General features: G+C 37.9%; 1 protein-coding gene across 1 annotated transcript in view; it reads left to right on the forward strand.

The window, feature by feature from the left end:
* Positions 1 to 24,793, forward strand: part of ARID5B (AT-rich interaction domain 5B) — a 538,980-nt gene that overhangs the window by 100,148 nt on the left and 414,039 nt on the right. Inside the window, exon 3 of the mRNA XM_086921775.1 lies at positions 5,275 to 5,497. Coding sequence (XP_086777901.1) covers positions 5,275 to 5,497 — 223 coding nt within the window. The remainder of the gene's footprint in view (positions 1 to 5,274; positions 5,498 to 24,793) is intronic.

Raw genomic sequence — 24,793 nt, forward strand, 5'->3', positions numbered from 1 at the left:
CAAACTATCAAAAGAAGATCAGCCTTATATAATCACAAAGCATCTTACCTGTAATTCAGACATTCGCATTTATGCATTGTGCTGCTGGTATGAAATGTATTACATAGACAGAGCGATTCATAAAGTGAAAAAAATAATTTTGGGGCACATGAGAGCGATCACCAATGAAGCATAGCAAGGCATTTTAAACAAAGACATGATTAAAAGCTGGGTCTTCTACAATTTTGTTTGCTGGATAAATTCCTATCTGAAAAAGCAATAGAAAACAGGGGTTAAGAAGACTAAAGTCTAGATTGATTATCGGATACAGAACCTTGAACCCTGAGGGATTAAACAAGGATCAAGAGCTATCAGTCCATTTAGGCTGATTTTATGAAACAGTATATAGATTAACATTGGACCCCTGAGCAACTAGAAAGAGTATTATTATTATTTTTTATATTTTAAAGTCGCTTCTATGTTGTGAGTCTTGGTGAGTTGAGTTTGCTGGTGTTAGCAGGACCCATGATCAGGAAGCTTGGGCTCCAAAACGTACCGGGCTGATTTTGCTGCAAGGAATTGAGCCGTGGGCCATCATTTTTTTATGCAAAGGTTTTGTGAAAAGTGGATTGGAGTGGTGTGGAATATTTCTAAAGACCACAGAATGAAGCACAACTCAGGGGCTGAAGAGATCCAATTTAATCAAAACCAACAAGACGCTTCTCGGCATCTTGCCGGGTTTTCAAATGTTGGTAACACTTACCAGTTCCAATCAACATGCTTTCAAAATATCTTACCATTTTGTTATTGGCCGATCTTTTGAGTGGCCAGGGAGAAAGGACTATATGTTATCTCCACACTGAAAGTGCATTAGCAGCGCCATGCGGACAGCTGCTATGAGAATTTCTTCGGCCAAATGATGTCCGTTGACCCTATAATAGATGTATGTCCCTTATTTTTTCAAAATACGTTCTTAATTGCCACAGTGGGCACGGGCTACATCACACCTGTATGATCATGGCACTGCCTTTTATATCAGTTCGCACAAACACTTTCTCCGCTCAATGGTTGTGTCTCGTAGTTTTAAAATCAAGTAGTCCTCGCAGCCCCTACATCCAACCACATACCTGCTCATCAGGTGACAATACCCACAAGCGTTGGCATCTTAACCATCGCTCTTCATGCAGCCATGATCAGACTTCTGTCGACAGGCACACCATCACTGTTTGGCTAGTGGGGGTTCGGAAGTATTTCAATAACTTGAATACATAGTCCAAAAGCCACAACCTGCTGAACCACTTGAGGACGGGTGCCTCCAAGTGTGCTAGTGGCCGCACGCAAATATCAAAACTACACTGCTCCAAGAAACTGAATGAAGCACAACTGCAGGGCTGTAGAGATCCAATGTATTCAAAACCAACATGGCGTGTTTTGGTCTTTTGCCTTTTTAAAATAATGGTAACACTTTCCCGGTCGCTGCGGGGTAGTTATTGTTATGACTTAGTTTCCTCATGGAAAGCGTTTTTCAGTTTCCTTATCACTTTGGTGGCATTTGACGAATCTTCACCAAATTTTCCCCAAAAAAGTTTACTGCTTTGTCCAGTTCTCCATGGAATGTTTTGGGATGAGCCATGAGGCAGGTGCAGTGAAAAGGGGGGGAGTCAAACAATGCTATACAGAATTACACCACATTTGGGAGAAAAGTAGTTCCTGGTCCAGAAAGAGCCCTTTTAGTGATTTCTTGTAAATCCGTTCAGTAGTTTTGGAGTTGGAGTTGTAAAAATGCACTCTTAAATTTCTCTTATGTTTTCACTGAAGGGTACCCTCTAGGATTTGTTCGGAAAATGGTTAATGAGATCCCATACAATGCAGCGTGTGCTCCACCCCGGTGTAATTTAAATGCATTTGCACACTTAAGTTACTAGTGAATGTCCATACATTACTGCTGTAGAAAGGGTAGGATCGGAAGGGTCACAATTTATTTACCTTTGTTTTCAGAGGGGACTGGAGGAAGATAAGAAAGAGTGAGTAAAGCCAATATTTTAAAGAAAGAAAAGCAAGGATTTCTAGGGCTCATTCAAAAGCGTTTAAAGCTAACAAAATTAGGCTTAAAGGCAGCAAGCTGACTAGGTTTAAAGCTAGCACAATTAGGCTTCACATCATCAAATGGATCTTGGAAATGTGTAGAGGAAACTGGTAATCTTGCACATGTTTCAGCTCTCACCATATCACATCTCTATGGGATTCCATCGGCTCCTACATCAAAGATAGATTTATTTAAATCACAAATTGCTCTTCATTTTGTTAAAATAGCACTAGGCATCCTAGCAGCTCCTGTCAAACTCCTCAACAGATCAGAAACCTATTGACCTCATACTAAACATTTCTGCAAAATTGATTTTCTTGCAATGGAAATCTCTGAAGCTATCCTCTTTCACATTTGGACATCTTGGCTTATCCTTTTAAGAGGTGCTCAAAAACCTTTATGTTCTCTGCAAGCTATCTCATGTCACGCATTTCCCCCTATGGCATAGACTTTATTGAACACCTTCAAAAAGTTGACCCTCCATGACCTTCAAGTACTTTCAATTGCATAATATTTTATCCCAACTTAACATAATAGCAATCATTGTTATTTTACTGACATTCCAATCCACACCTCTCAAATATGGGTGCTCCCCATGTCTCTACACTGCTTCTTCATTCTCACCCCTGCCTACTGCAGCTGTCCCACTTTTCTCTGTAATTATACTGACTTTCAAGTATTAAGAATGAAGGGCTTTTTAACTGGATTTAACCTTCCAATATCACATCCAAGGTCACTTGAGCGCCCATTGGTTTTACTAGTAGAAAAATAGATCAATTGGTATGATATTGTATCTGTGATCTTCTGATTACTTAGTCTAAAGTGCTTGTATGGATGTCATTTTCGGGTCATCTTATGCTACTCTTTGTTGTATACTCCTTTCATGTTTTGTTTCATTCGCCATCAACACTTATTAGACCTTGTTGAAATAAAAAAAGTACAAATACAAATCTGTCATATTATACAATTTTATAGAATAAGTACATTTTTGACCTATGTGAAGAAAAGGTTAGGAAGCACTCCAACAATCCGACTTAAAGGCATAAAATGCACACATATTTATAATTCTTGGAGAAATATACAGTATGAAAAATTAAGAGTACTATTTTCATCATTTGGAAAAATCACATTGAATGTATTGACTGCAAACATCCCTTAACTTATGACCGAACTTGCAATGTGTACTTTTTAGAATTAAATTTGTATCTTTCCCAGACTGCTTCCAGTCTATACATTCTTTATGGTTTTGTGTAAGGCTAGGAGGATAACTATGCTTTTATATACTGATTATATTACATCTATTACATATTTTAAGAGTTAAGCAAAAATGTATGTCATAGTGTGAGACTTTTGACTATTCTTTAATAAATAAATGATTCATATATGAAATCTCATTGCACAATTCATAATCTGCAATTAATCTAGCTTCTAAAATAAAATAATTTCTGAAATGTGTTTATATTTTCCCTGTTTGCCAGATAGATGCCACCAGATTATAGATCAGATTGCTAATTTGGCTACACGTGATTGTTAAAATACTTTACAATTTATTATACATTTTTGGCTGTATCACTTAAAGTGAGCACTGGCAGTGCTATGATAACACAGAGTATATGCCACAGTTTTGGCCTGAGTGGTGTCTCAAGTAGCTGAAGAGTCGAAGCAGCACAATTCGTTTGACTTTACACCGTGGTAAATAGAACATGCCACAGGATCTTTAAAGGAGTGCGGCTTTAGACTAGAAATGTAGGAACATTTTTTAACATTTAAAGAAGTCAACTGACCCACACCCTGTAACCTATGCAAAGCATCATAACACAAAACATATCTATTCGCATCATTACAACGCAGTCCAAATATAACACAAAACAACTGCAGCACAACACAGCAAAAATAGTGCAGTAGTTGTGAGTGTGTTGTGCTTTTTTCTCATTTGTATACATGTGCACGACGTATGCAATTTTATGATCTGATAAATCATTGTAATTGTTCCATTATTAACACAAATAATCCGTTTAATTGCTGGTTTCATTTTTTTAATTAATTTGCATTCAGAATTTCTCATCGGTCTTTTGTCCCATATTTTATTTATTGGTAAGAGTTTAAATTGTTAGACTTGACCTTCTTCCTGAAAGAATATTAATAAAGTCACTGTAGTAAAGTCGAGCCAGATTCATACAGTATTATTAGTAAGGTATTTAGGTGTAGGCTTAGATACGCAGTTATTTTGAAGTTACTCATTTTTATTTTTAAGACTGCACCAAAACCCAGTTCTGTAGCTTCTCAAGCATGCACCTAACCTAAAATCTGCAGATTATCACATGGTGGAAAACCTGCGAGTTTTAAGTTAGGGTTGAGATGCACGCTAACATATTTTCTGTCTCCACATTGAAACTGTTTCCAAGGCTGAGAAATTGCATGCTTCACATCAATGCAAAAATGGCAATTTTTGTTGCACCTTTACACCCTATTTGCGCACCAAAGCCAGAATTTTTGCATTTAAAATTACATCTCAAAATGAATATGAGAATACGTTGGCAATATTTGAGAAAAACCACAAAGTTAATACAACTCTGTGGTTGTCCACCACATTCTCAGTGACTACTCGTTTACCCCACCTGTATGCACCCATTTTCCACTCTAACCCCTCTACTCACCGTTCTGGAAAATCCACCTTAATTTTAGGTTTAGTTGTAAGTGGAATTTAGTCATGCCATTTCACTGATACTTAATTTTCTGAACCAGGATTCTCAAATACTGATTCGGTTACCAGCATTTTACAGTTGACCTTTCAATTAAGCTAACACCAAATAGGAATTATTCAGTTAGTCTAAGATCCAATCTCATGAGAATTAGTCATTTTATGTAAAGACTAGGTTCAAATAGATGTTGTTTGTTATATTTGTAGCTAGTCATAAATAAAAATACAGCTTTCTTCAAATGGGACATTTATAAAGATTGAATTTTAAATTTCCTACTATGCCTTTAATGTGTAATCGTGCATACATGTTTCCATTCATTAACAACTCAAGAGTGGAAGTATGTAAATTGCATGCAGACAACTTCAGCAATTAGCCATGGATACAATAATGCTGCCCACCGAACACTGGAAAGATCAAATTTACCACTGACAAGTTGAAATTTATTATAACAATTGTGCTAATTTTTAAGCACACACAGATAATAATACTTTTTCTTTTCTCATACAGGATGAAGTTATTGCAGTCTCAGAAAAGGTGATCGTCAAACTTGAAGATCTTGTAAAATGGGCCCATTCGGATTTCTCTAAATGGAAGCATGGTCTTAAGGCTCTACCTGTTAAATGTAAAGAGCTGAAGAATGGTCAGAAGCAAGTTTTTCTTAAACACAGACAGTCTACACTTAACTGTAGACTAAACTTCAAAGATGTTCTCAAAGAAAAGATGGAACTTGGTAAATTTTGTTATCTAATTACTTTCTGCCTAATTTTGCTTGCATTTGTATTGTGACAACCACCATTGTTACGCCATTTTAATACATTCTCTATTTTGGTACCCTGTATCAAGGATCTGTGAAAGTCATCAATCGGACCGAAGGAACCGCTATTTACTTATTGGTGGTTGCTTTGGTGTGGCTAGTAAAGCATTGATACAGTGTTTAGATTTTGAAATGCTTTGTGTGAGCTACTGTTAAAGAAAGGTGAGGTTGATCTAGGAAGAACTTTGTGGTGGTTTATGTGTATTGATGGGTGTGCTGAAACATTTTCGAATTTCCTCTGCATTAGCGAATCAGCTGTCCATGCTCAGCCAGAGCATAGTGCTTTTCATACACTCGTTACAAGCCAGGCCCGTGTCTTATGATGTGATGTTCTGATACAATGTAAGGGTAATTATGTTTATGCTAATATTATACGCAAGATTTTAGGGCATATTTTGGTGTGTGTGACAGTGGCATTGACTTGACAGGCAGGCTGGTGAGGCTGCAACCAGGTCCCCTAGATATACAGGCTTGAAACACTGGAGTATCAGAAATAACTAAGGCCAGTCATCTTTGGAGACACTAATTGTTTAAAACCCTTTCTGGCATTTGGGTGGTCTGAATGAAAACACACACTTTCAGGTGTCTTGTTGCCTTATCATATTGCTGTTCCAAGAGTTTGTCTGGTTACCTATTGAACTAGTCTGAATAGTGTCCTCTGATACCCTTTTTCTGATTGGCTGGTGTCAGCCAGTTAAAGTCCATGCGGTTCTTCTGGGGCTAAATGCCCACAACTCTTGTGTGGTCAGGTAACTTTGCAATGGTCCATATTCTATTTCAGAATACATCCTGATGTTCTCTGTGTTACAGGCCAGATCAGGTGACAATGTATCCTAATTAAAAGGTAGATTCAGCTAAAAATTTGGTTCCACAGACTGAAAAAATGTGCAGAGTCTAATTACATGCCAGAATTGGCAAAAGCCAGTGTTGTAAGTTCAAGTTTATGAAAATCATGTGTAGAGTCAAAAGATGATCAAAAGGATTGAACAACATTATGTAGTATATACATAAATGACTTGTTAATTACAGCACCATTTCCCTGACAGCTGATAATTTGGAGCACCTCCCTGAGCAATTCGACAGAAATCTGCATTCTGTAGTTTAAAATTTAGGCTGAATACAGCTATTTTAAAGGATTTAATTTGAGTCATTCAGTTATATAGGGCCTATCAGAAATGTGTAAAAGGAGGACAGAGATTGAGACTGATGGCCACTGAACCCTCTGCAGGGTGTGGTATCCTCAGCACATTTGTGAAAAACCAAGTCATAAGAGTGAATGATGTTCATCAGTGACTTTGAATATTTTTTTTAAAAAAAGGCAATGGGCTGGCCCATGAGGAGTATCAATGGGTTTGAGGCTGAAGTTGCGTAGGATTTGGAGGAGGTGAAATTACTTGGGACGCACTGGTTTTTGACAAGACAGCATTTCACATCACCATTTTCTCCAGACAGCAATAAACTCTGGCCACAGTATCAAATTATTTGGCTATTAGGAACAAAGCTTTCAAAAGTTCACTAACCAGTTCGAGTGCAAGGCTTTTTGAGACTGACTGGTAGAATGGTTCAGTTACTTTCCCTGGCTGAAAGCATTCCTGAAAGGGGTCCTTAACACCCCATGATTAACCAAAACCTGTAACTAGACTGAGGCCACGTTATTTTGCACCCCTATTGAGCTAGGAATGTGATCTAAAAATAAGATGGGTCTGTAGAATTGGAGATAGGCTCTTTTAGTAGCTGGATTACGTATGCATGCTTAATGGTGTCTGGTACTTTGCCTGGAGGAAGTTAGTTTCCAGAAAGAATAGCATGTCACACAAGCTTGGAATTAAATAAACTTTGGAGGGCTGGAGTCTTATTGAAAAAATTGAAATTGTATTCCTAAACTAAAGATCATGGGGCGATCATATGTTCCACAGCTCTATTTTTATACTGCCATTTTTCCATAGCTTGATCTAGGCAGGATATTGTTGTTTCTTACCAATTGGAAGTTGCATCAATGGGATGAACAGTTTGTTTGTAAGCCACACAATTTGTGCTGCTTTCAGTGCCGCTTGGTATTAAAGTGGAACTCTTGTCTATTCCTGCTATGTATCTTGCTTGCGTCATATACGATAAAGATACACCAAAAATCATCTGATCACATGTGAATGGTGATTGGTTACCATGTTTTGCTGGCAATGGGTTGATGCTTTCAATACAAAGCCATGTTACTTTAAGTGTTTTGTAAATGACTTCATGAAGTCTTATGAATATTTTGGATCACATTATGCATGGTGCATTGATCAGTTACTGTGTCAATGCAAATAAAGCATTCTATTGTTCCAGAGCTCATCGAAGAACTGTAAACGGTGTGGAGTTAGTATCTCTAGGCACTGTAGTTGGTACCTGTACCTGCTTCAGTGAAGCACACCTGTACAAAGGTTACCACCATTGCTTCCTGCTTTTCTCTTTTCAACCTTCTGCAATCGTTGGTCCAACTAATTCTCTTTATCAAAGTGTTATTTGTTGATTTTTGTTGTTTCTCTCAGAAAAGTCATAATTGGACTTCATTATAGTGTGTTAGGAAAATGTTGAGAAAATGCTTTTAACCTAAACATACTAAGTTACTGTTCCCATGCTTTTTTCTCATTTGTAATATTATTCATGTCCAGCAAGTGTCACGTGACTGTGATTTATCCTCAGACATAACACTCATAGCTTTGTGTAGAAATGCCCTAGCAAAGCTGTCCGTCAAAGAAGAGGACACAAGTTGTCAGTGCTGCACATGTTAGTATTTTAATATATCCGTCTTAAAAGCCCACTATAATAAATCCCATTTGAACCGTAGCTTTATTGCATACCTATGACACAGAGGGCAGGATTTAAAGTCAGTTGGCAACTGAAAATGTATCACTTTTTTCATAATTGCGTTGACTTTCATGTACCATCCAATTCTTTGTGCACGACAGGTTTTTCTTTTTTTAGTTTCTTCATTAGGTATTATAGGAAAAGGCTGGGTTATTAATATTCAGGCATTTCTTCACTCCCACATGCTGCACGACTAGGCTAATATTTAACAGAAACAACAGAAGAAACACATTTCATTTAGCATTTCATATTCATGTTTAAAGTATTCATAAAATTCAAAAAGGATGCAAGCATTTGCCGGAGTCCGGGAATCCATTTACTTAATTCACTTGTCAGCCCTCCTCTGTTCATTTATTTCTGCCTCTTAGAATTATTTTGCATTCGTTAAAGAGAAACTGATCGTGAACAGCAATCTGTCAAACCAGGGAACACAGGTGCACGGGGATGTTCGCCTCTTGCAAGCATATTTCGGCATTTTGTATTTCATTTTTTGCACATTTTTCATATAACACGGCTTCTTACAGAGTCCATTTAAGAGTATTGAAAGCTGCAGTGCAAGCTTTAAAGGCCTATAAATATGCCATTACAGTTGCACTGCATTTATATTCAGTGGATTGTTGTTTAAGCTGAGAAAATATTCCTCTACAGGTTGACGTTTTATTGAAACCCTTTGAGGCATACAGCAGAATATATTCTAGGCTGAGGTTATTAAACCACCAGTTTCATTTTTGAAGCATGCTCACGGTCAATTATGTTGCCTCAGTCAGCCTGTGCAAAGGCATTTGACAGCGATTTAATCTCCACATTCATCTCTCTGTAAAATGTTAATCTCACGTTCTCTCTTTATTCACGTGTTCATATGCAGCTAGGTTTACATATGATGTAGAAGTATAGACACATTTTGTATATATATTCTTGTGTATTTGTGTTATAGAAGTGGAGAGTGGGAATGGCTATTTATTACGATTGTTGAGTGTAGGTCAGAAAACCTTTCCTCTCACTGAGATTAGTAAATAGCATATTACATACAATCCGTGACATAGTGAACAGGATTTTTCTCATGTCACTTTCACTGAATTGTGAAAGTAAGAAGAAGTACATAATTTGCACTGTATTAATAAATGTATGGAATTGCATACATTGTTGTATGTATATATATATTCACTGAAAAAACCATAGGTTATAGACCATATATAGTTAGGGATTAGCATTTACAAAACCTTATTTTACTCACACAAAACCATTGAAATTTCATATATAGTTAGTTGCACTAACTATATATCGCGCACCCGCAATCCACTGCTGATCATGTCACATATTACATCATTCATGACATGGTCAGTGACATCACTGATGTCATCACTGATGACATCACTGATGACATCTCAAATGACATCACTGATGACATCACTGATGACATCTCATTTGACATTACTGATCACATCACTGATGACATCATTCATGTGATAATACGGTGAACCTCTTCAGACTTTTATATAATCTTACATACACTCAGTGTAAACAGACACTCACAGACTGTCACTCATCCATGGAGTTACTCACACACCTAGTCAGTCATGCAAAGAATCAATCACACCTCCATTTAATTTCCTCAACTATACAGTTATACACACCTTACTTATTCAAACATATACTAACACATATTTACTCTCTTATACAATCCCTGATACAAGTTCACAATGATCCATACAGCCACTCACACATTCACTGGCTCTTATGCACAGATTTTTATATATGTCAACTCTCACATGTACTGTGTTTTACATATGTACTTACTTTGACATGTAGCACTGAGATATCCATTCACTCACCAATACACTCATGCACACAGTCAACGGCCCATACAGCTGTTTCCACATGCACTTTTGAACCCATACATCTAGTGAATCAACTGCTCACACATCTATGCACAGAGTCATACACCTCCCAGCCACCTACACACACACTCAGTCTCCCATACAAATACTTGGGCAACCAATCAATAACCCATATAGTTACTCATATAGCTACTGATCAACACATGCAGCAGTTTACAGAACAACAGACATAATGATGCACAAATTAAGACCGTTTAGTCACTAACCCATGCACTCAGTGAGACACATTTAATCACTCACTCATACAGTCAGTCATGCACCTACTAAATCCTTCATCCAGAGACTTATACATACACTCATTCTTCAATATGTAAGACATATTTTAAGTTTACAGAAACATACAGTCACTGGGTGTTGTCATCAGTGATGTCATCAGTGATGTCATTTGAGATGTCATCAGTGATGTCATCAGTGATGACATCCGTGATGTCACTGACCATGTCATGAATGATGTAATATGTGACATGATCAGCAGTGGATTGCGGGTGCGCGATATATAGTTAGTGCAACTAACTATATATGAAATTTCAATGGTTTTGTGTGAGTAAAATAAGGTTTTGTAAATGCTAATCCCTAACTATATATGGTCTATAACCTATGGTTTTTTCAGTGAATTTCATTGGTTTTTTAAAAGCTAATATCTGTAGCTGTAAAATGTATTCTTCTTTAAATCTTAAAATATATTTTACATGTTTTTGATACAATTTTTTTTTTATTATTTTTTTTGTTTCGCTCCCGGTCCGCGAACCGGTTAGCTTCCCGTTAGCTCAATTTGGAGCCGCGACTCGGTCCGCGAACTGGTAAACGTTCCGTTTGCGTAACTGTTGCGTTAGCATGACGTTTTGCGTTGTCGCGTAATACGTCATGTGACGCGCCAAGTTAGCGTACCCGGAAGCGAACCGGAACGCGGCGCAAAGCGCGTAACGTAAACACAGCAGGTCATGTGACTCGGTAATAACACTTTTCATTGGTTCATTTCACTTTTGGTTTCCTAATGATGTAATACTAGGTCATGTGATCTAAAATTAACACTTTTCATTGGTTTAGAACTTTTGCTTTTCCCAAATGATGAAAACCCCTCCTTCTTTCCTCACTCTGACTTTCATCTTGGTGAGAGAAAGACCCTTTATTAACATTGAGATATGGCTTCATTAGTAGCTTCAGCTGGTTCTTCCCCACCACCTCCATCACATCCAAGGAAGAGAGGACCACCTGCTGAAGTTATTATTCAACAAGAAGAGGAAGAACAGGAAGAGGAGGAAGAGCAGGAAGAGACACTGTTTTTGCCAGAGGAGCCCAGGAGGTATCATCGGAAGGAGAACTATATTTGGCAATTTTTTAAATTTCCCGAGGGCCAAAAGAAAGTAAATGCACGCTACGTGTTTTGCCGTATATGTAATGATAGACTGTCCAGGGGGACTGATAAAAAATACAGTTACGGCAACTACACTATGCATCGGCACATGAGTAGGTGGCATCCTAACAACTATAGTGCTGCCCAGTTACGTGACGAGCAAGAAAATCCCCCTTCGATGGCCAGAAGATCGGTTGTACAGGAAGTGACGGGACCAGAGGCGAGGGAGATGGTCCCAAATATACAAATGAAGTTTGGGGAAGTGAAACAAGTGTGCGTGCGCTGCAATCAGTTCATTTGCTACAGAGAAAGTAGCATCACTCTAATTATCAAAGCTATTGATAATCATGTTTGCCCAAAACACCCCAAACAATAAATTCTTTTTTTTTTGTTGCTCCTGTTGAGCCCTTTACAATGAATCGTTTTCGTTTCCCCCTCCCCCAAAAAAACCAAAAAAATATGAAAATGTTCAGAAAATACAAAAAAAATTAAAAAATGTTCAGAAAAATAATAAAAAAAATATAAAACAACAAAAACAAAAAAAAAGTTCTTTTCAGAACTACCTCCCCGTTATAAAAAAATTGGTAGAATATTTGGAACTCTGCCAACCTCTATTTCTTTTAGTTCGCTTCCCGGTTCGCTCTCCGGTACGCGAACCGGGAGCGAATCAAAATTTTTTTTTTAAAAAAAAGAACAGTAAGTATAAGGGAAGGAAACAGACAGTTATGTTAAAAGAAAGACAGCTATAGGGAGTAAACAAAAGATACTGTTACCCGCAATCCACTGCTGATGATGTCACATATTACATCATTCATGACATGGTCAATGACATCATCAGCAGTGGATTGCGAGTAACAGTATCTTTTGTTTACTCCCTATAGCTGTCTTTCTTGTAACATAACTGTTTCCTTCCCTTATACTTACTGTTCTTTTTGTAAAAAAAATGTTGTGATCACTCAGAAACAGTGACATTAATAGAGACAGAGTGAGTGAACAAGAGTGAAGAAGTATGAGAAGAGAGGGACTGAGAAAAATAGTGGAAGGAGTAGAATAATTAAGTAATAGAGAAAGGAATGAGGGAAGTAGCAAAGGCAGGAAAGTAAGAATTAAACAAATGAAGCAGAAGAACTAATAGAAGTTAAATGTGATAACTCCCATAATCAAAATCTAAATTTGCCAAGCACAGGTGGGAGCATATTTACAAGAAAGTTGCCCCATGGAGAAAGCTCTTCAATTAAAATGGGAAAAATAACAACATAGACACTCAAATGCCTTATAAATATGCTCCAAACAACCTATGAAGCTCTAGCAGTACATATCCAGAAATGTAAATGATTTCAAAAAACGTTTTTAAACACAACATATAAATCAATTGTATACCTACATTCAAGAGGAAATGACTGAAAATGTCCTTAAGACACATAAAAGCGTTTTTTTTTATTGCCCTTGCACCATTTTTGGGTCATTTTTAACATGTCTATGTAACTCCCATAATCAAAAACTAAATTTGCCAAGCACAGGTGGGAGCGTATTTAGAAGAAACGTGCCCCATGTAGAAAGCTCTTCAATTAAAATGGGAAAAATTACATCATAGACACTCAAATGCCTTATAAATATGGCCCAAACAACCTATGAAGCTCTAGCAGTACATATTCAGAAATGTAATTGATTTCAAAAAATCGTTTTTAAACACAACATATAAATCAATTGTATACCTACATTCAAGAGGAAATGACTAAAAATGTCCTTAAGACACATGAAAGCATTTTTTTGAATGCCCTTGCACCATTTTTGGGACATTTTTAACATGGCTATGTAACTCCCATAATCAAAATCTAAATTTGCCAAGCACAGGTGGGAGCGTATTTACAAGAAACTTGCCCCATGAAGAAAGCTTTCTAATTAAAATGGGAAAAATAACATCATAGACACTCAAATGCCTTATAAATATGGCCCAAACAACCTATGAAGCTCCACCAGTACATATCCAGAAATGTAATTGTTTTCAAAAAATCGTTTTTAAACACAACATATAAATCAATTATATACCTACATTCAAGAGGAAATGACTAAAAATGACCTTAAGACACATGAAAGCGTTTTTTTGATTGCCCTTGCACCATTTTTGGGTCATTTTTAACATGGCTATGTAACTCCCATAATCAAAATCTAAATTTGCCAAGCACAGGTGGGAGCATATTTTCAAGAAACTTGCCCCATGGAGAAAGCTCTTCAATTAAAATGGGAACAATAACATCAGAGACACTCAAATGCCTTATAAATATGGCCCAAACAACCTATGAAGCTCTAGCAGAACATATCCAGAAATGTAATTGTTTTCAAAAATCGTTTTTAAACACAACATATCTGTTTCAGCTTACATGAGAGACCATGGAATGGGCTCCATGTACAACAATAACTTGCGTTACTGCATGCCAGATTTCTACAAAGAATATGCAATTACAATTTCTCAAAGAAACAAAATCTATTTGTATATCACTTGAGACAAAGCAACATTTTAAAAACACAGCTTTCTTCATCATTTTCTCCTTAAATCATACTATTCTCTATCTAAATTAAATAAATCTTTTCTCACCTCAGCAAATACTTTTTGAGTTTCAAAACAGTCTCAGAAATACACCAAATTGTCTTCAGCCGAACAAAGAGGATGCACTCCAGAGGCTGCAGCTATAGAAAGCACAGAAATGCTGATATTCATTACACATATCTCTCTTATTAGCCAATCAAAACTCTTCCCTCACTTTTTTCAAATCAAAACCCTTCCCCCCTCTGCCCTCTCTGCCTTTTTTGCTTAGCAACCACCTCCTGAAAGACCTCTCATGTTTGCAAGTTCACACAACAATGTTTCAATTGAACTCTGAACTCTCAGTGCACCTGCGTATCCAGTGCAATCTTTCATTAAATGATTTTTCCTTGACCATTCAAATTACATCTTTCAAAGAACACATCCATGCACCCTAACTTTCTGTTTTCAGAAATGGAAATGCACCAATCACTGCTAATGAATCATTAGCACTGGAAATCCATAGTTTTTTTTCTTTACAAACTCCTACTGTTTCAACTGCCCTTTCATTACCACACTTCATCTGACTGCAGCACAACCTTCTCTCACCATGTTTTATGTCTGGATTGTTGGACATAGTTACATCTACTGGGCTCAAAGGTATGCTGAGAACAGAAATTTACCTAACCTCAATTTACAAGATGTGGAAATTAAGTGGTTGGGCCAAAGAGGATTAAAATGTCACCAATTGATACCATTGGTGAAAACCTTTATGCATTTGCCAAAACCTGACCTGTTAATTGTGCACTGTGGAGGTAATGATTTGGGCACTTTGACTGGGGTAGGTCTGGAAATGCTTTTAAAGGACACCTTTGAGCAATTAATGGCACTTTTTCCTCAAACTGCCTTGGTATATTCAAATATATGCCAAAGACAGAAATGGAGGTGGTCCAACCAATTTTGTCAACAAATTGAGAAGTCGAGGAAGCATGTAAACAAATCTGTTTCAGCTTACATGAGAGACCATGGAATGGGCTCCATGTACAACAATAATTTGCGTTACTGCATGCAAGATATCTACAGAGGAGATGGAGTTCACTTCTCAGATGAGGGCAACAGAATTTTCATTTTGAATTTAAGACTGTGCATTGGTACCTACTTATAAGTACCTAAATGTACCATAAACCCAAAAGCTCTTCTCAGAGCTACCCTACATCTGATCACTCACAATTATTATTTTTCTCTAACTTTTTTCTCTAATTTTCAACAAACTACGCGCCCCGGAGCGCTACCCGGTACGCGAACCGGAAGCTAACCGCGCAAAATTTCTAAAAAAAATGTTTTTTTCCCGCACATATGGTCCTCCTCAGCCACCCTCAGAAAACCTAGGGGGTCAAGATACGTCTACCGTGCCCCCTTCTACCCATTCTGAACATTATTTGCCCTCCATCTTGTATCTTGATTCGACCGAAACACAAAATGGTGGACTCCCGTAACGCTGCTGGTTCGCGAACCGGGACGCATACCGGGAAGCGGTCCAATAAAAAAGGTGGGAAAGTAATTCACAGAAAAACGACTGGAGACACTCTCACCAAATATAGTTTAGCTCATACTACATAACAATCCCTTTCATTTTCACAAATTTGATTGAAATTCCATTTAGCCATTAAGCCTGTAGACCTCTCTAAATACCGTGAGGTAAATTACTTCACAAAACACATCTGAAGTGTTGGAATTGACAACCAATGAAAATGTTACTTTCATTTTCTACTTTTATTACCTGACATTTGATTGGTTATATACCTGAATATATATAAAGGAAGAGAAGGAAACACAGCCATTTTGACTGCTACTTCTTGTTGTACATTACAATTGAATTATCACTAAACACTTCAACTTGTTTGTAAAGGTAAGTTGTTATTTTTAAAACTGAAGTATATTGTACACTATAAATTAATATGGTCAACTTTTTCTGATAGTTATATACTATCCCTCTGTAGTAGTTATAGATTTAGATAGACTTCTCTGTTATAGTTATGGATGGAGTTAGGCTTCTCTTGTATAATTATGAATTTACTTACGTTAAATCACAGACACTTTTTTATATTCCTACTTCCACTCTGATACTATACACTGCCAAAAGATAAATTCACTGATAAAAACTGCCTATCTAAAATTAATCCCAACAGTGCCCTATCTCTACTAATATATATATATTTTTTCCAAATTTCAGGCAAAATGGAAGGCGAACATAAAGTTGAATTTAAAATTGTCCTGCAAGAGAGCAGCCAAGAAATCATTTATCAAAATGAAAATGAATTTATGGATGAAACTAGGGACCAAGAACTACTGCAATGTGTGCAAGCAGTAGATGACCTCCTTAAAAATGAGGACATTTTACACCCTCAGAGACTACAAAGTATATTCAATGAGAATTATGAAATTTCTGACAGTGAAATGTTAGAAAGTTAAAAAAATTATGAAACACAATCACAATAAAAAAAATGCTTAAAAAAATAAAGAAATTAAAAAATAATCAACAAAAACAACAAACAATTAACATACAGTATTTGAAAAGTCTATCATTCTTTTTTCCTTATAGTACGCTGCCCAGAACGCTTTCCGGTTCGCGAACCGGGCGCTCCCCACGCAAAAAAAAAAAAAAATTTTTTTTTTTGCCCTGCTGGGCCCTTTTAAAACCTCCACATAAAACCTAGGGGGTCAACGAGGATCTACTATGCCCCTTATGGTAATTTCCCCCTTTGTTTTGGCCTCCTCTTGTCTCTCGATCCTACCGAGAGACAAGATGGCGGCCGCTCCGGACTGTTTAGAATGTTGACAGACACCGGAGAGCCAATCAGCTTCGCACCGCAAAGTTCCGTTACGCAAAAAGTACGCGAACCGGAGCGCTACCCGGAGCGCTGTTACAGATATATATCTTTTTTTGAACGTTAATTTCTCAAAATCCACTGGAGCACATATATTGAGACCTAGCAAAGGCACATCGGGCTAACAGTCTCTACAATTTTGCCAAGTTTCGTGCAAATCCATTCAGCCGTTCGAGCTAAAAGTGAGGCCCCCCTTTTTTCTCGGCCCCCCCTTGCCGACCCCCCCCAAATTTTCAGGGGCTGCTCAGAAACAAAATGTGCCATTTTCCTGAAAATTTCAGCCAATTCCGTCCACAAACGCCAAAGTTATTAGACATAGAATTTTCAAAAATCCCATAGGGAAAAAATCCTAACTATATATACCTACTGGCGACCGCCAGTAGGTAATATATATATATATTCACTGAATAACCAAAGGCTAAAGGGTCGTTATAGTTAAGAATTGTAATAATATCTTACTTTATATTTAAAAAACTTACAAATTCAAAGGAAAAAAACAAAGGTTAAAGAGATGTTATAGTTGGGTCAACATTTCAGGTAATATATTTTGTTTTAAACTATATAGTTAAGTAACTATAATTCATATCCTAAAGTACCTATGACCCTCACTCTCGCCATGCACTGTGTTGCTGTCAAATGATGTCCTTTCATATGGCATCAGGGATGTTATCAATGCAGACATCAATATGTAATGAGTGATTTCAAATGCGAGTATACAAGAAGTGCATGGTGAGTGCGCAAGCTATAGTTACTTCAGGGCAAAGTATGATAATGTAAAGTAAGATATTATTATAATTCTTAACTATATAACTATAATATCACTGACGTTTTTTTTCCCAGTGAATAAATTTTTTTTTAGAGCAAAGTAAGATGTCCAATACCGTGATCAGCGTGGGGTTGACTGTAAGGCCTGGTTATGGCCAGGCCCTGCGCCCCACCACCCATGAGTGCTCAACCCCTAGCTGCTCACAGCATGTGTAGAGTTGTGTTGGGCATCCAGCCCCCCACTTTTTTATTTTATTTTGATGCATCTGTGATTTGTGACCTGCATTGGTTCTCCAAGGGGCCTCACAGACGATTGTAGTGGATCTGAAGATCCACAGAATTACCCCCCCAAAAAAGATTTGGCCTCAGGGGGTCCACCCCCCCCCCACACATGACCCATGGGTTCTTGGTACCTCTACCTTGTCCCATTATATATTGTCTTCATGTATTTTGTTGGACTCAGGGCCTGAGTCACTTAGTCCTAAGATTGCATCTGCAACTTTTCCTTCAGGATGTGGCTTGTCATTCACAATGTGCGCTTGAGCTCGCGGATCCACTCTAGTGTAACCGCGATGGGAAATACACAAACATTTTGAGCATCCTTTTTCAAGCTACTGAATGGATTTATACCAAATAATAAAAAGTACACTTTGTAGATCAAGATCTAGCCATTTTGGCTGTAGATGTGTTTAAAGCTCCTATGGAAAACTGCATGGGGAAAATACATTGTGAGACCCCTCCCCCTTTCCTTGGCCATCACCCCATTAGCAAGCCCAAACATCAATTTCCTATGGTAACGTGGTCCACTGTGTAATATATATATATATATATATATATATATATATATATATAACACATCCAAAATTGCCCTGAAGCGAGGACACCCTTCGCCAGCCGAGTGCTTTCAACAAAGCCTTTATTTAACAGAAACGGTGTTCCAGTCCACAGCAAAGTCCTTACGCGTTTCAGAGCCGGAAGGCTCCTTCATCAGAGGATGACGCTGTAAAACCGGCAAACTCGCTGGGGTGCCATTCACTGCATGCTGATGTGCTGCCCAGTACATCAGCGTGCAAGTTTTCATTAGAGCATGCTGGGTCTCATAGTTCTATAATAAGCGATAAAGTTTTCCCTCGTGTGTCGTGTGTGCAGTTTAAAACAGTGTCTTATTCTTTTAAATGGGAACGTGGTCCTAAGTACAACAATCTAGTGGCGATTGTCACTGTGTAAAAGATACATATATAGGTGAAACGAAACGCGTCAGTAAAGTCCCGGATCATGCTGTTCCTTTAATTAAAATGGTATATAATGAAGTCACGTGTGCGACTCAGCTTCTTTCGATGAGGAGAGAGGGTTTGAACATTTATATCGGCGTGGTTCTGCCGAAGAGTTAACGCACCGCCACAAGAGCGCCAACGCTCTCCCAACAGGAACCCAAGTGTTGAACCGACAAAACGGATCGGGAGAGAGGTGCCGCCGAGGACTGGACCTCGGTATTGGTCCCTAGCCAGCTCGAAAAGTGGGCTGACACGGGGTAACTTCAAGCCATCAAAACTGCTTTGGACAGCAAGATCAATTCACCGCCCACTGGAGGGTTTTAAAACATTTAAACAGCCGTCGGAACCACAGGCTCCATAATGCAACATCAAAGGGGAATGTTTCCCGTACTGAAATTCCATTGAAGGAAATGTGGCAAAAACATCAAATGAACTGTGGAACCCACGGACTGGAGTTCAGGTGCAGGACACTACTTTGAAAAAGTTTCCAGGTGAAACGAAACGCGTCAGTAAAGTCCCGGATCATGCTGTTCCTTTAATTAAAATGGTATATAATGAAGTCACGTGTGCGACTCAGCTTCTTTCGATGAGGAGAGAGGGTTTGAACATATATATATATATATATATATATATATATATATATATATATATATATATATATATATATATTTATATATATATATCTCCACCGAAACAGGAACCCATTAGGAATGAAGCCACACGGAGATAAGTAATGCTCACAGTTCTTTAATGACGGCTCGCCTGCAGAGACACTTTTGAAACCAGCATCAATTCTTAAGCCATTTGCCAGACGCGTTTCAGGACTCCCATCCTTTCTTCAGTGGCATTTTGGATGACAAAGGTAAACGCGTTTGTGGTTGCATACTTGTTCAAATTGATCGCACCCGCCCCAATCGGCGTGGCCTCACAGCATTCTGGGCGATGTAGTACGCTACATTGTTACCCCCGTGGGTGCATTTATCAAAGTCAAAGTAAATTCTATTAATGATGTACACAGTTTGTGAAGGGACCTGCACCGCTTTTAACACCGTCAAAAGCTGCAAACTGTCACCACCCTGTCAAAGGCGTCAGCTTGCCTCCATCCCGTTGATTACGGCACACCATGTTACCATGACAGATTCTCTGTTTAAAGTGATAGGCTTCATCCACCATCGGGCTAGGGCCGTCTGTAAATCCACCGAAACAGGAACCCATTAGGAATGAAGCCACACAGAGGTAAGTAATGCTCACAGTTCTTTCATGACGGCTCGCCTGCAGAGACACTTTTGAAACCAACATCAATTCTTAAGCCATTTGCCAGACGCGTTTCAGGACTCCCATCCTTTCTTCAGTGGCATTTTGGATGACAAAGGTAAGCGCGCTTGTGGTTGCATACTTGTTCAAATTGATCGGGTAGTTGTTCAAAATGGGTAGCTGAAGAATGAAATCTGGAAGACCTTGACAGAATGATCTCAGCACAAAAGTATATTTGGATCAAAAAAATTAAGATTTTATTAAGGGCCATTTTTAAAAAAAACATTGTTTTTTGTGTAGTACACCCACTTATATATCATGAAACTTGGCAACACGCAGGATGTAAATGTAAATTGATACTTGTATACCACACTACTCACCCGCGAGGGTCTCAAGGCACTTGTACGAATACCGCTGTGGAACCCATCCTGGCTTTCCCTGTGAGGCGTTATGGGAGGTCGCTCCTTTAGATATTTAGCCTGCAAACAGTGGAACAAACTCCCCATTGAACTCCGGATGGAGCCTTCAGAAGCAAGGTTCCGCCTGAAACTTAAAACGCACCTCTTCCCGAATCATTAACTCTGGACCTGTGTCTTCCGACCTCTACCTGCCGTTGATTGCTCGAAGTTCTGCCTTCCTTTTGGACTGCGTCCATAGCGCGGGGACACACTGATTATAGTGTAACCAGGCGCTTTATAAATGTTTTTATTATTATTATATTATTATTATTATACTACAAGACATTATTAACACAATTTTTGGCTCACCTAGTCGAAAGCTAGGTGTGCAAAATTGTCTGTGCTTGTTAATTTCCCAAACCTGTCCCCCCCCCCAAAAAAAAGATATGTAAATAAATACAGCTGCTGATTGAGCTCAGTACAGAAGAAAATCCACTGCAACTGTATGTTCTTCATGCTATTACGCTTAGAGGAAAGGATTTTGTAAGCAAGGGAGAGAGCATGCAAAATAAACAAAATAATATAACATTCACACAGAGGGTAGGCAGTTAAAGACCACTAGGTCTGGAAATCATTCTGGTTGAGGGTGGTGACGAAAAGACAACACTCAATTTACATTCCCTCATTCTCTCATCTAGCACAGACTCTGTTGAACACTATCCCCCTTTGAAGCATGACTATTCAAATAAATTGGACATTATTCAGAATCTCCCTCAACACACTGACCTTTAAGTATTGAAGTACAGGAACAAGCTAATTCCCATAGTAAATAAACTAGGCTATACACAACAAAGGTTTCTACTCAAATGGGTCAAATCTCTGCCCCAATTAAAACTTTAGTTTTAGTTTAATCTACCTCAAGGCATTTTTGGTGGAGAGCATACCATTGCTATCTACAGATAGAAATACAATGAACAAAGATGTTGATGCTAATGGCAATTCTATGTGTGATGTAAAACCTAAAAGTACCATTAATACCAAGATTAGAGTCAAATAATGTCTTCAATGTAGGCTCCTCTGATAGAACTAATCCCCAAATAGGTGCCACATCATTATTTTCTATTACAACTTTGCTGTAAACCTGCTGTACTACAAAACTGATCTTGAGAAATAGTTTTTCACCTAGCCACATGGTGCCACTATTGCAGGCCACCCATGATCATCTTAGTATAAACAGTATTTCATTGTTCCAGTGGCGGCTATGCACTGATGCATTAGGTGTTAATCATGAGGATGGTGTCAAATAAACTGCTAAATTGACCAAGGATGAATTTAACAGTAGTTGTACTAAAATTCTGACCTTTTCTCTATGTGATCAGACTTCACTTCAAAAGTCATTGTTACTCTATAAAGGCAACAAAAGAAATCACTTTTTACAGTTGTGTAATGTCCACGTAATCATTGCTGACTCATAATGCCCAATAACACGCGACCCTTTTAAGTTCTATCTCTCTGGTCCTGAAAGATAAACATCATTCTTCTGTATGTCAAGGACAATTTATTGAGCAACTTAACTAGTTGTGAAATAGGATAACTTTATCAACCAAACATCCACAAGAAAGAAAACATTAATAAGGCAATTATACTTTCACTATTTTCTAACTAATTTCTATTTAATTTTCAAAAAAAGGACCCTGTATGTTACCTAGTGTTTCCGCCTTGGCTTGTTTTTTATGGCCGTGGCTCGTGCTTTTCTATGGAGGCCAGCTAAAATTTGGGACAACACTAATGTCAGCCTTATTATATTTGAGAGATTGACACTCGGGTTGAATGTTTTAGTGGCATACAATTATCGGCTGTATCCTGCTGAATGTTTTTTGTTGTATGGATGGACTTTTGTAAAGTATTGAGTACCTCTCTTTAGACAAGGAGGTGTTTCCATATTTTGGTGAGCCCCCAATCAAATCTTTTTACTTAGTTATGCATGGTTAGAGGAAAGGTAGACTTGGAGCTTGAACATTTCTTCTTTTGGAAGACGATGAAAGTAAGAACAGTGTAACCAGTATCTAAATTAGAATTTGTTCTCTTGTTTTGGAGTGTTTCTGGGTTACAGCCAATTGAAACTCTTTCTCACATTTTAGAATGTAGAACACTCAACACAATAGATAGTGGAATAAAAACCCCTGGAAGACATGTATTAGGTGAAAGGAAAACAAAGCAACTCCAATGTAAATCTAAAGATCTGATTTAGATAGACTGGATGGACTGCTTGACTATGTGTATAGTTATGTATTTTAGGAGAAAGTGTGTCAACTTATTGTGCAAACAATTTAGCAAAAATATAAGTTCTAATATAAACCTCTCAAAGCCCTCTGTTGTCTTCAGTTGTTTTCAAAGCTGTGATCCTGTACACCACCTAATAATTTATCACTTGTCTCGAAGTGAAAATTCACAGTGCTCAATGTCTCTGCACAACTTTACATCATGGCCTAAGCGCCACTTTTGGTTCTCTGAAAAGTACACTTATGTCTTCATCATACTGTGGTTAATTAAAAGTAATTCCTGAACCATGAATCCTACAGGTTGACCCTGCCATTGTCAATACCTCACATACCACAACTTAGAAGGAATTTCTGACTCATTCCCAGAATGAGATTACCCATTTCTGACTACTTTATTTAATATCTGATAGAATTTCCTTTGTTTAAGGAACTGCTTGTGTATATCAAGTTCCAGTGGAATCTGTATGATACAGGTTAACTTGAAAATACGAATGAAGAATGTTTTATGAGAAGTTGTTTTTTTAGTACTATCAAATTGGCTAACTATTTTATTTACAGTTTGCAAACATGAAAACAGCTGCATCACAAAAAGTTTGTTTTAATGAATGAATAGCCATTCTTAACATCAAACTTGGTTACTGCAGTATGTCTGTAACTCATGCAGCTTCTTTTCACATCTATTTTTTTAAAGCAAATTTAATGTGTTCTCAAAATCAGTTATGGATGAAGATTCACAATGCAAATATAGAATTATAGATGGTTAACAGTGAATAATGGGATTTTTTTTCGCCAAGAGTTTTTGACTGACATCAAAAAAACTATGAAAGCAAAGTTCGAATTATCTGTGATAGCTCTCAGAAACTTGAGGTGAAAAACATCCCCGTAATGTTCCTTTTACCCATCTAGTTGTTTTAGGTTCTGCATGTCTCTCATGGTCGGTTTGATGTCACTTAGAACCCCCAGTTAAAAACATCCCCGTAACTCACTGTACTTATCTTTCTATAATTATATATGTCGTATATAGCCCCCAAAGTCGTTTGCCCCTGCTTTCAGCTAAGACACAGTGACAGAGGAGCAATGGAGGAGCCATACATAACATGCCCTCTTATCCGGAACCCAGATGTTAAAATAATAACCTATCTGCCATCCTTAACTCGTCCCTGACCACCTTCCCTATCTTTCTTCTCCTGTAGCTGTACTTTCTGCAGAGAAGTAGTGCTGCACTGACAGGTTCTCAGAGAGCCCTGCCAGCCTGACCAAGAATGTCTTTATGACATAGCAATAGTGGATATAAACTGTTATCAACTGTTGCTACGTCATAGTAGTGAATTACCAGATTTAGAATCTGGTGCAAATGACATATTGACGTTTACAAGCCGATGGAGCCGCTCCCAGCACATCGAGACGTTGCATCCCAATTGACCAAAAATACGGGATGACCCATGACAATCATTGTGTCAACTATCTATGTATTGAATAAACATCATCTGATCTGCACAAACACATTCAAAACGCGTGTCGAAGAAATTTATTCATTCTGCCACAACTTGAACTGCTTTTATCTTTATGATATTGTTTTTTATGACTAAATACATGTATGTTCATGCCAATTAGATATATAGAACTTGATATGTTTTCTAAATAGATATGTGTTCTAAATATTCTTAATTTGGAATAAAAGATTGTTTTTATTTAGAACGAATTGCTACTGCATTTATCTGGTTGATT

The sequence above is a fragment of the Lissotriton vulgaris genome, chromosome 5 (genome assembly GCF_964263255.1).
Source record: "Lissotriton vulgaris chromosome 5, aLisVul1.2, whole genome shotgun sequence".
NCBI classification, from domain to species: domain Eukaryota; kingdom Metazoa; phylum Chordata; class Amphibia; order Caudata; family Salamandridae; genus Lissotriton; species Lissotriton vulgaris.